Consider the following 17167-nt stretch of genomic DNA (forward strand, 5'->3'; position numbering starts at 1 on the left):
TCCCTTCGCTCTCTCTCTCTCTCTCTCCCTTCGCTCTCTCTCTCTCTCTCTCCCTTCGCTCTCTCTCTCTCTCCCTTCGCTCTCTCTCTCTCTCTCTCCCTTCGCTCTCTCTCTCTCTCTCCCTTCGCTCTCTCTCTCTCTCTCCCTTCGCTCTCTCTCTCTCTCTCCCTTCGCTCTCTCTCTCTCTCTCTCCCTTCGCTCTCTCTCTCCCTTCGCTCTCTCTCTCTCTCTCCCTTCGCGCTCTCTCTCTCTCTCTCCCTTCGCGCTCTCTCTCTTCCACATACATACAAACACTGGTGGTAGTTAAAATTCAGAAAGAAGTTTGAACAATATCCATATGTATGTGTTAATTGTGTTTGAACAATATCCATATGTATGTGTTAATTGTGTTTGAACAATATCCATATGTATGTGTTAATTGTGTTTGAACAATATCCATATGTATGTGTTAATTGTGTTTGAACAATATCCATATGTATGTGTTAATTGTTTGTGTGTGTGGTAGTTTAAGGAGGCGTCGGCAGCTCTCCAGCGTTCCTCCCAGCAGGTGTTGAAGCTGGCCCAGACAGTCAACAAGAACTCTTCTTCTGGGCCTGCTATACAACAGCCAGGTAATGGCACCAATGTGCAATTCTATATGTCTGTGATTGATGTATACCTCCGGGTTACTAGGTGGCGTTCTCTCTTCAGTGTTGCCCATGATGGCAGTGTCTTTGTGTGTGTACATACTGCACAAACGCTCCCGTGCGTTTTGTATTTTGTGTAGGTGGCCCAGTGCCCATGCCAGCGGTGTTTGTGTCCCAGGCCACGCCCAGGAACACACCCACCCAGCCTAACCCCTCCCTGAAGGATGATGAAATCAGACTGGAGATGAGTCTTCTGGGAAAGAAGCGCACCAAGACCTGGCACAGCGGAATGCTCATCGCCATCAACCCTGTCGGTGAGACACACACACACACACACACACACCTCTCCACACACACACACACACACACACACACACACACACACACACACACACACACCTCTCCACACACACACACACACACACACACACACACACACCTCTCCACACACACACACACACACACACACCTATGCACAAGGTGAAGTTTGACATTGAATGTGTGTGTTTGTAGGTAATGGTTACAGTAAGTACAAGGTGAAGTTTGACATTGAATGTGTGTGTTTGTAGGTAATGGTTACAGTAAGTACAAGGTGAAGTTTGACATTGAATGTGTGTGTTTGTAGGTAACGGTTACAGTAAGTACAAGGTGAAGTTTGACATTGAATGTGTGTGTTTGTAGGTAATGGTTACAGTAAGCACAAGGTGAAGTTTGACATTGAATGTGTGTGTTTGTAGGTAATGGTTACAGTAAGTACAAGGTGAAGTTTGACATTGAATGTGTGTGTTTGTAGGTAACGGTTACAGTAAGTACAAGGTGAAGTTTGACATTGAATGTGTGTGTTTGTAGGTAATGGTTACAGTAAGTACAAGGTGAAGTTTGACATTGAATGTGTGTGTTTGTAGGTAACGGTTACAGTAAGTACAAGGTGAAGTTTGACATTGAATGTGTGTGTTTGTAGGTAACGGTTACAGTAAGTACAAGGTGAAGTTTGACATTGAATGTGTGTGTTTGTAGGTAATGGTTACAGTAAGTACAAGGTGAAGTTTGACATTGAATGTGTGTGTTTGTAGGTAACGGTTACAGTAAGTACAAGGTGAAGTTTGAGAACAAGGGGAAGAGTCTACTGTCTGGGAACCACATAGCGTTTCACTATCACCCCACTCTGGAGAGGCTATACGTGGGAGCCAGGGTGGTCGCCAAGTACAAGGACGGCAACCAGGTCTGGCTCTACGCTGGCATCGTGGCAGAGATGCCCAACAACAAGAACCGCATGAGGTGAGAAGCTGTGTGTGTGTGAGCATGTTTCAGATATCCTCTGTGTGTTTGGTGAAGGGTTGTGAAGCTGTTTCAAATATCCTCTGTGTGTTTGGTGTAGGGTTGTGAAGCTGTTTCAGATATCCTCTGTGTGTTTGGTGAAGGGTTGTGAAGCTGTTTCAGATATCCTCTGTGTGTTTGGTGAAGGGCTGTGAAGCTGTTTCAGATATCCTCTGTGTGTTTGGTGAAGGGTTGTGAAGCTGTTTCAGATATCCTCTGTGTGTTTGGTGAAGGGTTGTGAAGCTGTTTCAGATATCCTCTGTGTGTTTGGTGAAGGGTTGTGAAGCTGTTTCAGATATCCTCTGTGTGTTTGGTGAAGGGTTGTGAAGCTGTTTCAGATATCCTCTGTGTGTTTGGTGAAGGGTTGTGAAGCTGTTTCAGATATCCTCTGTGTGTTTGGTGAAGGGTTGTGAAGCTGTTTCAGATATCCTCTGTGTGTTTGGTGAAGGGTTGTGAAGCTGTTTCAGATATCCTCTGTGTGTTTGGTGAAGGGTTGTGAAGCTGTTTCAGATATCCTCTGTGTGTTTGGTGAAGGGTTGTGAAGCTGTTTCAGATATCCTCTGTGTGTTTGGTGAAGGGCTGTGAAGCTGTTTCAGATATCCTCTGTGTGTTTGGTGTAGGGTTGTGAAGCTGTTTCAGATATCCTCTGTGTGTTTGGTGAAGGGTTGTGAAGCTGTTTCAGATATCCTCTGTGTGTTTGGTGAAGGGCTGTGAAGCTGTTTCAGATATCCTCTGTGTTTGGTGTAGGGTTGTGAAGCTGTTTCAGATATCCTCTGTGTGTTTGGTGTAGGGTTGTGAAGCTGTTTCAGATATCCTCTGTGTGTTTGGTGAAGGGTTGTGAAGCTGTTTCAGATATCCTCTGTGTGTTTGGTGAAGGGTTGTGAAGCTGTTTCAGATATCCTCTGTGTGTTTGGTGTAGGGTTGTGAAGCTGTTTCAGATATCCTCTGTGTGTTTGGTGAAGGGTTGTGAAGCTGTTTCAGATATCCTCTGTGTGTTTGGTGAAGGGTTGTGAAGCTGTTTCAGATATCCTCTGTGTGTTTGGTGAAGGGTTGTGAAGCTGTTTCAGATATCCTCTGTGTGTTTGGTGAAGGGTTGTGAAGCTGTTTCAGATATCCTCTGTGTGTTTGGTGTAGGGTTGTGAAGCTGTTTCAGATATCCTCTGTGTGTTTGGTGAAGGGTTGTGAAGCTGTTTCAGATATCCTCTGTGTGTTTGGTGAAGGGTTGTGAAGCTGTTTCAGATATCCTCTGTGTGTTTGGTGAAGGGTTGTGAAGCTGTTTCAGATATCCTCTGTGTGTTTGGTGAAGGGTTGTGAAGCTGTTTCAGATATCCTCTGTGTGTTTGGTGAAGGGCTGTGAAGCTGTTTCAGATATCCTCTGTGTGTTTGGTGAAGGGCTGTGAAGCTGTTTCAGATATCCTCTGTGTGTTTGGTGTAGGGTTGTGAAGCTGTTTCAGATATCCTCTGTGTGTTTGGTGTAGGGTTGTGAAGCTGTTTCAGATATCCTCTGTGTGTTTGGTGAAGGGTTGTGAAGCTGTTTCAAATATCCTCTGTGTGTTTGGTGAAGGGTTGTGAAGCTGTTTCAGATATCCTCTGTGTGTTTGGTGTAGGGTTGTGAAGCTGTTTCAGATATCCTCTGTGTGTTTGGTGAAGGGTTGTGAAGCTGTTTCAGATATCCTCTGTGTGTTTGGTGAAGGGTTGTGAAGCTGTTTCAGATATCCTCTGTGTGTTTGGTGAAGGGTTGTGAAGCTGTTTCAGATATCCTCTGTGTGTTTGGTGATGGTTGTGAAGCTGTTTCAGATATCCTCTGTGTTTGGTGAAGGGTTGTGAAGCTGTTTCAGATATCCTCTGTGTGTTTGGTGAAGGGCTGTGAAGCTGTTTCAGATATCCTCTGTGTGTTTGGTGAAGGGTTGTGAAGCTGTTTCAGATATCCTCTGTGTGTTTGGTGAAGGGTTGTGAAGCTGTTTCAGATATCCTCTGTGTGTTTGGTGAAGGGTTGTGAAGCTGTTTCAGATATCCTCTGTGTGTTTGGTGAAGGGTTGTGAAGCTGTTTCAGATATCCTCTGTGTGTTTGGTGAAGGGTTGTGAAGCTGTTTCAGATATCCTCTGTGTGTTTGGTGAAGGGCTGTGAAGCTGTTTCAACCGTTGTCTGTGTGTTTCAGGTTCCTGATCTTCTTTGACGACGGTTATGCCTCCTACGTGACCCTGCCTGAGCTCTACCCTGTCTGCAGACCAAGTAAGAACCCTCCTTTCTGTCTTCATGTCCTCTCTTTCCTTTCAATATGCTCTCTTTTCTCCTATCAATCTGGTTTTGGGATGTGACCTCAGCTTACTTACCTCAGCTCAGTGACCTCTTCACATCTTCTCTCCCCTCTGCCTCTCCCCATCATATTTTCTTCCCCAGTGAAGCGTACATGGGAGGACATAGAGGATGCATCGTGTAAAGACTTCATAGAGGAGTATATAACGTCATACCCCAACAGGCCCATGGTGCTGCTGAAGGCAGGCCAGGTCATCAAGACAGAGTGGGAGGGGACGTGGTGGAGGAGCAGAGTGGAGGAGGTGGACGGCAGCCTCGTCAAGATCCTCTTCCTGGTATGATGACATCATCACTGGGATTTGATTACCAGCAAACTTTATTTCTAGTCTGATTTAACGTGACGGTCGCAAGCATATGTTATAAACAGGGATAGTTTAGTTTCTGAATCACGTTTTTATACTACTTCTGCAGACTTGACACAATCAGGTAGATAAGATAAAGCAATTAAATGACTGAAAAGTGATCTCTGTGGTAATCCGTTTGTATGGTGGGTTTTTTTCTCCTTCAGGATGACAAGCGTAGTGAGTGGATCTATCGTGGTTCAACTAGGCTGGAGCCCATGTTCAACCTGAAGACCAACTGTGCCAACACCCAGGAGAAGAAGATGGCTGGCCAGCAGAGGACGCGCCCCAGCATGGGTAACACTCACTCTAGTCAATCAATCAATGAATATATGAACAAACAAACCAATCACTTAACCAATCAATCCATCTTTAATAACCCAGTGGGACCACATGTTATACTGTACACGACGGAACCTTGACCTGTCCTTCATTGGATAACTCTAATCTCTACTTCATTGTGATGTCGGTAACCACTTTCTCTCTCTCTCTGTAGGAGCATTGAGGACCAAGGGCCCCGTGGTCCAGTATCACAGTGGGGGGAACACCACAACCCCCAGCGGGACCCCCACTAAATCCCCCCATCCCCTCTCCCCACCCTCCTCCATCCCTCCTACACCCTCCCAGCCCAATCAGCCTGCACGAACAGAGTGAGTATCACACACACACAGTGTAAATCTTGTGACATTCCTTGAAAATGGACATTCTCTCTCCCCTCTCGCTGCTACATTTCCCCCTTTTCTCCCTGATCCCGCCCCCCTCCCACCCTCAACAGTCCTAAGTATCAGATGGCTAAGAAGAGTACTTCTCCATACATTCCCACGCCAGGAGGCTCTCGCACTGGATTGGCCAGTAATAGCCACGCCCCTAAAGCCATGCAGCCCCAACCTTCAACTGGTTCTCCCGGGAACTCATCCAGGTGAGAGAGGGGACAGGAAATGTATGATCATAAAATAATCATTGAATCTGCATTAATTTGTTCCCTTCTCCTACTGCTATTGAACATAATCTCTTACTAAAGAGCCACACTCACAAATATGCAGTTTTATAGGAATCTATTCGTAACTCTACTTCACTCTCGCACCCCCCTCCAGAATGTATGTCCTTCAGACTGGCAACATCCAGACTCTCACGTCCCTACAGCCTATCCAACACCAGCAGCAGTCTCTGCCCCCTCCTCCCCAAGCCCCTCCCACCGCACCTGCAGTGACCCCATACACCATCAGTAACGACCGGATTCCCCACGAGCCCTCGTACCGCGCCCCCACAGACCGCATCTTCTACCTGCCTCACACCTGCCAGCCTGCTTGTCTCAACCGTATCCGGCCCTCCAGGCCAGATATGCACCGGGGCAGGAACCCCCTGCTCACCCCTCTACTGTACGAGTTCAGACGCATGACGGGGCGACGGAGAGTCAACCGCAAGGTAAAGACAGAAAAAGAACTTTGAGAAGTATTTTATCTTTCAGGAAGCATGATTTGGATTATTATAGTTAATACCAAAATCTGTCCCCCCTATCTTTCACCCCTCTCTCCCCAACCCCCGTCCGTCCGTCAGATGTCGTTCCATGTGATCTACAAGTCTCCTTGTGGGCTGTGTCTGCGCAGCATGGCGGAGATCCAGCGCTACCTGTTCCAGACGCGCTGTGACTTCATCTTCCTGGAGATGTTCTGCTTGGACCCCTATGTCCTGGTCGACCGGCGCTTCCAGCCCCAGAAGCCTTACTACTACATTCGAGACATCACCAACGGCCGCGAGGACATTCCCCTGTCCTGCGTCAACGAGATCGACATCACACCGCCCCCCGACGTGGCCTACAGTGAGGAGAGGGATTTCTCAATCAGTATATAGGCCTTGAGTTACTATAGAGGCCTCAATCAAACGATTACCCATCAGAGCACCAGGTCTTCCTGTATAGTACGGGCCAATGGGGGTGCACTAGCTACACAACACGTAAGGAAAGGGGGATTCCTAGTCAGTTGTACAACTGAAATGTGTCTTCCGCATTTAACACAACCCCTCTGAATCAGAGAGGTGTGGGGGGGCTGCTTTAATCGGACATTCAACGTTTTCAGTGCCCGGGGAACAGTGGGTTAACTGCCTTGTTCCGGGGCAGAACGGTAGAGTTTTACCTTGTCAGCTCAGGGATTCGATCTAGCAACCTTTCGGTTAGTTGCCCAACACTCTAACCACTAGGCTACCTGGAATAGGGAGTCACTTGATACTCAGTTGAGATGAAGTCATAGAACTGGAACATTGGGATGAGCGGGATTAGTTCTAATTCTCTGGTGAAGAATTCCTGAAGACGTCAGTGACTGATGGATGTCTATGTGTTCCCAGGTAAGGAGCGTATCCCTGAAGACGGAGTGTTCATCAACACCAGTCCAGACTTCCTGGTGGGCTGTGACTGTACCGACGGCTGCAGGGACAAGTCAGTACTATGACTCTTGACCTTCTGACCTTCCTGTGACCCCCCTCATCTGGGCTCTGTCTTCTGCATGGCTTCCACTACATAGATTTCACCTGTCCAATTGTTAAATCAGGGATTAACTCATTTAGTCAATTGAAAGTGTTGACATGGGGATTGTGTGTGTTGTGCAGGTCCAAGTGTTCGTGTCACCAGCTGACCCTGCAGGCCACCGCCTGTACCCCTGGTGCACAGATCAACCACACGGCTGGATACACACAAAAGAGACTGGAGGAGTGTTTGCCCACCGGGTGAGAGACGCACACAGACAACACACACAGACAACACACACAGACAACACACACACACAGACAACACACACAGACACAAACACAGACATCCCTCTTACTAATCTCTCCCCCTCTCCGTCCTTCCCTCTCTCAGGATTTATGAGTGTAATAAGCGTTGTAAGTGCTGCAGTCAGATGTGTACTAACCGTCTGGTGCAGCACGGTCTGCAGGTGAGGCTGCAGCTCTTTAAGACCCAGAACAAAGGCTGGGGCATCCGCTGTCTGGACGACGTGGCCAAGGGATCCTTCGTCTGTATCTACGCCGGTACGTCACTAGGTGGTGTGGTGGGGGAGGAGACAGAACAGTGTTATAGCAGGTGTTACACATGGATAACAGAATGTACCGCTATTCACATTGTATTACATGTAGGAAGTGGACTGCATAATAAGACTTGTCATAAGCATTCATAACAGCACATGGCTCCTTGTCAGTGTATATAATTGTTTAACCTCCATGGGCAAGCGTCCCACCCTAGTCAACAGCCAGTGGAATCGCGTGGCGAGAAATACAAATACCTCATAATTGCTATAACTTCAATTTCTCAAACATATGACTATTTTACACCATTTTAAAGACAAGACTCTCGTTAATCTAGCCACATTGTCCGATTTTCAAAAAGGCTTTACAGCGAAAGCAAAACATTAGATTATGTCAGGAGAGTACCCTGCCAAAAATAATCACACAGCCATTTTCAAAGCAAGCATATATGTCACAAAAACCTAAACCACAGCTAAATGCAGCACTAACCTTTGATCTTCATCAGATGACACTCCTAGGACATTATGTTATACAATACATGCATGTTTTGTTCAATCAAGTTCATATGTATATCAAAAATTAGCTTTTTACATTAGCATGTGATGTTCAGAACTAGCATACCCACTGCAAACTTCCGGTGAATTTACTAAATTACTCACGATTAACGTTCACAAAATACATAACAATTATTTAAAGAATTATAGATACATAACTCCTTTATGCAATCGCGGTGTCAGATTTTAAAATAGCTTTTCGGCGAAAGCACATTTTGCAATATTCTGAGTAGATAGCCCGGCCATCACGGCTAGCTAATTTGACACCCACCAAGTTTGGCCCTCACCAAACTCAGATTTACTATAAGAAAAATTGGATTACCTTTGCTGTTCTTCCTCAGAGTGCACTCCCAGGACTTCTACTTCAACAACAAATGTTGTTTTTGGTTCGAAATAATCCATAGTTATATCCAAATAGCGGCGTTTTGTTCGTGCGTTCAAGACACTATCCAAGGGTGACGAAGGGTTACGCGCCCGACGTGTTTCGTGACAAAAAAAAATCTAAATATTCCATTACCGTACTTCGAAGCATGTCAACCGCTGTTTAAAATCATTTTTTATGCTATTTTTCTCGTAAAAAAGCGATAATATTCCGACCGGGAGTCGTTGTTTTATTTCAAAGACGAAAGAATAAAAACATGGGGTTGCCTCGTGCACGCGCCTCCAGTCTCTGTTCTCTGATCGACCACTATCAAAATGCGCTAATGTTATCAGCCAGGGCCTGCAAAGCCACCATTCTGCTTTTTGCCGCCTTCTGAGAGCTTATGGGAGCCGTAGGAAGTGTCACGTAACAGCAGAGATCCCTTGTTTTGGATAGAGATGATCAAGAAGGCCAAGAAATGGTCAGACAGGGTACTTCCTGTACAGAATCTTCTCAGGTTTTGGCCTGCCAAATGAATTCTGTTATACTCACAGACACCATTCAAACAGTTTTAGAAACTTTGGAGTGTTTTCTATCCAAAGCTAATAATTATATGCATATTCTAGTTTCTGGGCAGGAGTAATAATCAGATTAAATCGGGTACGTTTTTTATTCCCGGCCGTGAAAATACTGCCCCCTATCCATAACAGGTTAATGACGAGTTTGGAGGGTACTATGGTGTTAAATGCTGAGCTGTAATCGATGAACAGCATTCTTACATAGGTATTCCTCTTGTCCAGATGGGTTAGGGCAGTGTGCAGTGCGATGGCGATTGCGTCGTCTGTGGACCTATTAGGTCGGTAAGAAAATTGGAGTGGGTCTAGGGTGTCAGGTAGGGTGGAGGTGATATGATCCTTGACTAGTCTCTCAAAGCACTTCATGATGACAGAAGTGAGTGCGGTAGTCATTTAGCTCAGTTACCTTCACTTTCTTGGGAACAGGAACAATGGTGGCCCTCTTGAAGCATGTGGGGACAACAGACTGGGATAAGGATTGATTGAATATGTCTGTAAACACACCAGCCAGCTGGTCTGCACATGCTCTGAGGACGCGGCTGGGGATGCCGTCTGGGCCTGGAGCCTTGCGAGGGTTAACACGTTTAAGTGTTTTACTCACGTTGGCTGCAGTCAAGGAGAGCGCACAGGTTTTGGTAGCGGGCCGTGTCAGTGGCACTGTATTGTCCTCAAAGCGAGCAAAGAAGTTGTTTAGTCTGTCTGGGAGCAAGACATCGTGGTCCGCGACGGGGCTGGTTTTTCTTTTGTAGTCCGTGATTGACTGTAGACCTTGCCACATACCTCTCGTGTCTGAGCCGTTGAATTGCGACTCTACTTTGTCTCTATACTGACGCTTAGCTTGTTTGATTGCCTTGCGGAGGGAATAGCTACACTGTTTGTATTCGGTCGTGTTTCCGGTCACTTTGCCCCGATTAAAAGCAGTGGTTCGCGCGTTCAGTTTTGCGCGAATGCTGCCATCAATCCACAGTTTCTGGTTGGGGAATGTTTTAATAGACGCTGTGGGTACAACATCACCGATGCACTTGTTAATGAACTCGCACACCGAGTCACCGTATTCGTCAATGTTGTTGTTCGCAGCAATGCGGAACTTATCCCAGTCCACGTGATCGAAGCAATCTTGAAGCGTGGAATCCGATTGGTCGGACCAGCGTTGAACAGACCTGAGGGCGGGAGCTTCCTGTTTTAGCTACTGTCTATAGGCTGGGAGCAACAAAATGGAGTCGTGGTCAGCTTGTCCAAAGGGAGGGCGGAGGAGGGCCTTATATGCGTCGCAGAAGTTAGAATAACAGTGGTCTAGGGTTTTGCCCGCCCTGGTAGCACAACCAATATGCTGATAGAATTTGGGGAGCCTTGTTTTCAGATTAGCCTTGTTAAAATCCCCGGCTACAATAAATGCAGCCTCAGGATATATGGTTTCCAGTTTACATAGAGTCCAATGAAGTTCTTTCAGGGCCGTCGATGTGTCTGTGATTATAATTGAAGAGAATTCTCTTGGTAGATAATGCGGTCGGCATTTGATTGTGAGGAATTCTAAGTCAGGCGAACAAAATTACTTGAGTTCCTGTATGTTGTTATGATCACACCACGTCTCGTTAATCATAAGGCATACACCCCCGCCCTTCTTCTTACCGGAGAGATGCTTGTTTCTGTCAGCGCGATGCCGACAGAAACATACCAAGTTAACGTTCCCCTGAGTGTCTTTCCTGTTCCACACCTGGTAGTTCAGTGGATGGGACTACCAGCTCTCTGTAACCTAGAGGTCAACCAGCGGGTTTGTCTCCTCTATACCATTTTTCTTGAAGAATACAATGTCTGTATTTCCACATTATTTGTAGTCTGGGTTCCTGTTCTTTAGACCAAATGCAGATGACCTCAGACCTTGTATATTCCAGGATGAGATGGTAAAACCTTTGTGTTCCATAGTGCCTAGTGTTGTTTTTATCTCCCTCCCTCCCTCCCTCTTCTTTCTCTCTCTCCTCCCTCCCTCTTCTTTCTCTCCTCCCTCCCTCTCTTCTCTCTCTCCTCCCTCCCTCTCTTCTCTCTCACTCTCTTCTCATTCTCTCCCAGGTAAGATTCTGACAGATGACTTTGCGGACAAGGAGGGTCTGGAGATGGGTGATGAGTACTTTGCTAACCTGGACCACATAGAGAGTGTGGAGAACTTCAAGGAAGGGTATGAGAGTGAGGCCCACTGTTCAGACAGTGACGGGAGCGGGGTGGACATGTCCAGGCTGAAAAACCCTCCCTCGTCCTCCATGGCTTTGCAGAACAAGACCCTTCCCAAACCCCCCCAGAGAACCCATGCTGCCAACCCCGCTGGCAAAGGTGAGTGGTCACAATCTAGTAGTCTAGAAAGAGTCTGGCTTTTACTTTTGACCAGAGCCAAGGTAGTGCACTATATAGGGATGATGGTGCCATTTAGGACTCGCATAGAGTCTGAAATTACACCTTTTGCCGTTTTACGACTTCCTTCTCTCCATCAGCGCGGGGTGCTGGTGGCGACTCCTCTAAGGATGGGGATAGTGATGAAGAGTCGAACAACGACAAAAGTTCAGACGACACATTTGTGAAGGACCCCTACTACAGCTCCAGCTCTGTGTGGAGGAGCTACACCACCCGTCGCCAGGCCAAGGGCGTCAAGGAAGGTGTGTGTGCACTTAACTGAACCCTCAGTTGTAACACTGGGACTGCAGTAGGAAGTTATGTTAAAGGCCCAGTACAGTCAAATATGTGATATATATATATATATATACAGTGAGGGAAAAAAGTATTTGATCCTTGCTGATTTTGTACGTTTGCCCACTGACAACGAAATGATCAGTCTATAATTTTAATGTTAAGTTTATTTGAACAGTGAGAGACAGAATAACAACAAACAATCCAGAAAAACACATGTCAAAAATGTTATAAATTGATTTGCATTTTAATGCGGGAAATAAGTATTTGACCCCTCTGCAAAACATGACTTAGTACTTGGTGGCAAAACCCTTGTTGGCAATCAGAGGTCAGACGTTTCTTGTAGTTGGCCACCAGGTTTGCACACATCTCAGGAGGGATTTTGTCCCACTCCTCTTTGCAGATCTTCTCCAAGTCATTAAGGTTTCGAGGCTGACGTTTGGCAACTCGAACCTTCAGCTCCCTCCACAGATTTTCTATGGGATTAAGGTCTGGAGACTGGCTAGGCCACTCCAGGACCTTAATGTGCTTCTTCTTGAGCCACTCCTTTGTTGCCTTGGCCGTGTGTTTTGGGTCATTGTCATGCTGGAATACCCATCCACGACCCATTTTCAATGCCCTGGCTGAGGAATGGAGGTTCTCACCCAAGATTTGACGGTACATGGCCCCGTCCATCGTCCCTTTGAAGCGGTGAAGTTGTCCTGTCCCCTTAGCAGAAAAACACCCCCAAAGCATAATGTTTCCACCTCCATGTTTGACGGTGGGGATGGTGTTCTTGGGGTCATAGGCAGCATTCCTCCTCCTCCAAACATGGCGAGTTGAGTTGATGCCAAAGAGCTCCATTTTGGTCTCATCTGACCACAACACTTTCACCCAGTTGTCTTCTGAATCATTCAGATGTTCATTGGCAAACTTCAGACGGGCATGTATATGTGCTTTCTTGAGCAGGGGGACGTTGCGGGCGCTGCAGGATTTCAGTCCTTCACGACGTAGTGTGTTACCAATTGTTTTCTTGGTGACTATGGTCCCAGCTGCCTTGAGATCATTGACAAGATCCTCCCGTGTAGTTCTGGGCTGATTCCTCACCGTTCTCATGATCATTGCAACTCCACGAGGTGAGATCTTGCATGGAGCCCCAGGCCGAGGGAGATTGACAGTTCTTTTGTGTTTCTTCCATTTGCGAACAATCGCACCAACTGTTGTCACCTTCTCACCAAGCTGCTTGGCGATGGTCTTGTAGCCCATTCCAGCCTTGTGTAGGTCTACAATCTTGTCCCTGTCATCCTTGGAGAGCTCTTTGGTCTTGGCCATGGTGGAGAGTTTGGAATCTGATTGATTGCTTCTGTGGACAGGTGTCTTTTATATAGGTAACAAGCTGAGATTAGGAGCACTCCCTTTAAGAGTGTGCTCCTAATCTCAGCTCGTTACCTGTATAAAAGACACCTGGGAGCCAGAAATCTTTCTGATTGAGAGGGGGTCAAATACTTATTTCCCTCATTAAAATGCAAATCAATTTCTAACATTTTTGACATGCGTTTTTCTGGATTTTTTTGTTGTTATTCTGTCTCTCACTGTTCAAATAAACCTACCATTAAAATTATAGACTGATCATTTCTTTGTCAGTGGGCAAACGTACAAAATCAGCAGGAGATCAAATACTTTTTTTCCCTCACTGTATTTCCACACTGAGGTTGGTGTAAGCTATTTGAAAAGACCGCCTGAAATGTCAGCCTGTTGTGGTGGGATGGAGTTTTGATGACATCACCAGGTGGTAAATTAGTTAATAAGAAAGTGTTCCAAACATCTCTCCAATAACAGCTAGTTATCTGTTTCCCCCTGCCCACTCGCCAGGATCAACTGGGGATCCTTAAGAAATACACAAATACTCCCAGACAGTCCTAGCAAGGTTCATGCTTGAGAAATTGCCATTTTCTAGAAACCTTTATACCATTTTTTTTACTATTTTAATTGAAAACAATCACAGTAAGATACTTAATTGTTATCCAGATATATTTGATATTGAGAAAAACAGCTGCATTGAACCTTTTTTACATGTAGCAGCGTGATGTAAAATGCTATTTATTTGATCTGTCCCCCCCCATCCAGGGAGCCAGGACAGTAAGGATGGGATGAGTGTGTCAGTGGGGGGAAAGGAGGACAGGAAGCCGCCCCCCATGCCAGAGGAGAGTGGGAAGAGTAAAGTAGCGTCCTGGCTCACCAACCAACCCTCTACCTCCCAGGCCACCGTTAAGATGGAGGGACTGAAGATAGAGAAGAAGGTAAGGGGGGGTAGTCCATATCTATCTCAGCTATTTTGTGCTATTTTTCTATTACATATATTAGGAGAATTCGATCAGCCTCGATCTCTTGCTTTCATCTCCTGGTGTTCTGATTGGACACCCTCTCATGTAATGATTGATTCCTTCTCATGTTTATTAATGAGTGATTTGTGTTCCGGTGCTCTGGTTGGATATTGATACACCTTCTCCTGTGTTCTCTGTTCCAGGAGCCCGGAGACCAGAAAAGGTACGTAATGAATGATTATGAAATGGAATTTCAACCTATTTAACTCTGGCTTGGCCCTTTTAGGCCTGTGTTGCACAATATCAAATGTACTTGGTAAAATGTGCCATATGAATAACATTCGATAACGTTGAGTGAGTCTGTAAGTGTGTGTTTTTGCGCCCTCTGCAGTCAACAATCAGTGAAGACGGAGGGAGGGAAGAGACAGGATGTGATGACGCTGTCGGACAGTGATGACGTCCAGACCATCAGCTCTGGATCTGATGACAACAAGGAGAGAGAGAAACGCACACAGGGTGAAGATGGGGGAGGTAGGGAGAGGAGAGGATGGGGGAGAAGAGGAAGGCAGAAGGGAAATGCACACGGGGAGAAGGGAAGGCGGAGGAAAACATGCACCGGTTTAGGAGGAAATTGGAGGGGGGAGGAAGAATGGGAGAAGGGGGACAGGTAGGGGTTGAGGGGGCAGGGGGGAGGGGAAAATGCATGCAAGGTGAGGAGAGAGGGAAGTTGGGGCTGTGGGTTCATAGACCTCTGTGCTTTATCAGGTATTGCCAGACCCGTTCATGTGGTGCTTCTCCCTGAATTGACCCTTTCTCTTCTCCCCTTCATCCTCTCCTCCATCTCCTTGCCTCCTGTCTCAGGTGCGGTGAAGAGGCAGGTGGCTGTGAAGTCCACACGAGGCATTGCTCTGAAGAACTCCCATGGCCTGATGGTGAAGACTGGAGGGGCTGGGATAGGGCCAGGGGGAGGCCCGGGGGGGCACGGAGGGGCACAGGGTAAGGGTGGGGACGGGGGAGACAGTGGACCTAAAAACACACGGCTGTTCTTCGATGGCGAGGAGTCCTGCTACATCATCGACGCCAAGCTGGAGGGAAACCTGGGACGCTACCTCAACGTGAGTGTGATACGTGTGTGTCACTTTCCATTAGCTGATAATAGCTGGCTTTTGTCCGATTTTTAAAAATAAATGCATTAAAAAGCCTTTAAATAAAATAGGTACATTTGCATTATTTAGTGGAATGTAATTGGCTCGTGTGTACAGTATATTAGTTATGTATCTTATTTATCACACGCGTACAGCATACAGATACAGAGCCTTTTAGTGGAAAATCTGCCAGATAGCGGAAGAGCTGCTGCTGCTGCAGCATCTTGTGCTGCTTTCAAGACACCTGGGAACTCGTAAAAATTCCAGGTCAAATCATGACGTCCGTGAACTTCAGGTCGGAAAGTCGGAGCTCTAGAAAGAGACCCGAGTTGGATGACCGTTCAAAACTATTTTTCAGAGTTGGAGCTAGCTAGTTTTTCTCCAGTTCCCATTTATCTTGAACTCACTGTAGTCAGAGATTTCCGAGTTCCCAGTTGATTTGAACGCTGGCATCAAACGGCAACAGAAGGCAGGCTTCATCGGCACACAACACGCCACTTTGCAGTGGAGACAATATGCATTTTGACAAAGGAAATGAAGCTCTCTCTCCTCTCTTCCCTCTCATCTCTCCCCCTTACAGCATAGCTGCAGTGCTAACCTGTTTGTCCAGAATGTGTTTGTAGACACACATGATCTGCGTTTCCCCTGGGTAGCCTTCTTCGCCAGCAAGTGAGTGTTCTGTATTAGACATGGTTACATAGACTTGGTAGAAGCCTGTTACTCTGATAAAGAAACATGTATTATTTGAAACGTGGTTTTGTGCTGAGCACTTGTGAATGTTGACCACTGAGTCATCCACTAACGTGTGTGTGTGTGTGTGTGTGTGTGTGCGTGCAGGCGTATCCGGGCGGGGACAGAGTTAACGTGGGACTATAACTACGAGGTTGGCAGTGTGGAGGGGAAGGAGCTACTGTGCTGCTGTGGCTCAACAGAGTGCAGAGGAAGACTGCTATAAGAGACCACCCTCTATACCTCCATCTCATCCCTCGATTTCTTCATCTTATCTCGGAGTGCAGAGGGAGTTCTGCTGGAAGAGACCTCTCTAACTCCGTCTCCTCTCTGAGTGTAGAAGAAGCCTGCTGTAAGGACACTATGTTAACCTCCCTTACTATGTCATTAGAGAAGATGGGACACCTGCACCAACGAGTCTGTCCACGTTTCTCTCTTGTTCCTCACCCTCTCTTTTTTCTGAATTGTTTGGTTGCCTATTGCTGATGTATTGTAAGTCTTTACTGTTTTGTCTGTATGCCCAGTTGTATTTGACTGTCTGTGAATTCAGACCAAACTGTGCTCTTCTCATAACTGAATAAAATCCTGTTTTCCACACATTCCACATAGTTTTTAATGATGTTTTATACAGAAGGATTTCAGTGTACCTCAGGATTTCAGTGTACCTCAGGCCTAGATATCATTTGGGCTCATTACAGCTGTAGTAGTGTTTCCCTCAGGAAAGCAGGAAGCCACTTTCATGGGCACTGGAGTAGCCTGTTAGTGATGTTGGACTCAGTGTCTGTAGATGAGCCCCTGTGGACTTGTCTTCATACATGTACACTGAGCAAAAATATAAACTCAACAATTTCTACCATTCTACTGAGTTCCAGTTCATAAAGAATCAGTCAATGGAAATGAATTCATTAGGCCCTAATGAATGATTTCACATCACTGGGAATACAGATATGTATCGTTTGGTCACAGATACCTAAAAAAAACAAGGGAGGGGTATGGATCAGAAAACCAGTCAGTATCTGGTGTGACCACCATTTGCCTCATGCAGCGTGACACATCTCCTTTGCATTGAGTTGATCAGGCTGTTGATTGTGGAATGTTGTCATACTCCTCTTCAATGGCTGTGTGAAGTTGCTCGATATTGGTGGGAACTGGAACACGCTGCCGATCCAGAGCATCCCAAACATACTCAATGGGTGACATATCTGGTG

At 46.3% G+C, this 17167-nt stretch overlaps 1 protein-coding gene across 2 annotated transcripts in view; it reads left to right on the forward strand.

The window, feature by feature from the left end:
- The window catches only part of LOC106574954 (histone-lysine N-methyltransferase SETDB1-B-like), a 22139-nt gene extending 5581 nt beyond the window's left edge, over window positions 1-16558 (forward strand). Inside the window, exons 5-25 of one of the 2 annotated variants that reach the window (XM_045699278.1) lie at window positions 506-611; window positions 767-940; window positions 1700-1904; window positions 4103-4176; window positions 4345-4535; window positions 4769-4898; window positions 5098-5251; window positions 5377-5520; window positions 5696-6026; window positions 6159-6420; window positions 6942-7032; window positions 7203-7319; window positions 7453-7622; window positions 11174-11431; window positions 11590-11751; window positions 13889-14061; window positions 14289-14308; window positions 14477-14616; window positions 14947-15200; window positions 15811-15899; window positions 16068-16558. In XM_045699278.1, the coding sequence (XP_045555234.1) occupies window positions 506-611; window positions 767-940; window positions 1700-1904; window positions 4103-4176; window positions 4345-4535; window positions 4769-4898; window positions 5098-5251; window positions 5377-5520; window positions 5696-6026; window positions 6159-6420; window positions 6942-7032; window positions 7203-7319; window positions 7453-7622; window positions 11174-11431; window positions 11590-11751; window positions 13889-14061; window positions 14289-14308; window positions 14477-14616; window positions 14947-15200; window positions 15811-15899; window positions 16068-16185 (3363 nt within the window). In that variant the 3' untranslated portion in view covers window positions 16186-16558. The remainder of the gene's footprint in view (window positions 1-505; window positions 612-766; window positions 941-1699; window positions 1905-4102; window positions 4177-4344; window positions 4536-4768; window positions 4899-5097; window positions 5252-5376; window positions 5521-5695; window positions 6027-6158; window positions 6421-6941; window positions 7033-7202; window positions 7320-7452; window positions 7623-11173; window positions 11432-11589; window positions 11752-13888; window positions 14062-14288; window positions 14309-14476; window positions 14617-14946; window positions 15201-15810; window positions 15900-16067) is intronic. The other variant, XM_045699286.1, reaches the window with a different exon arrangement.
- Window positions 16559-17167: the final 609 nt, after the last annotated feature.

The sequence above is a fragment of the Salmo salar genome, chromosome ssa02 (assembly GCF_905237065.1).
Source record: "Salmo salar chromosome ssa02, Ssal_v3.1, whole genome shotgun sequence".
NCBI classification, from domain to species: Eukaryota; Metazoa; Chordata; class Actinopteri; order Salmoniformes; family Salmonidae; genus Salmo; species Salmo salar.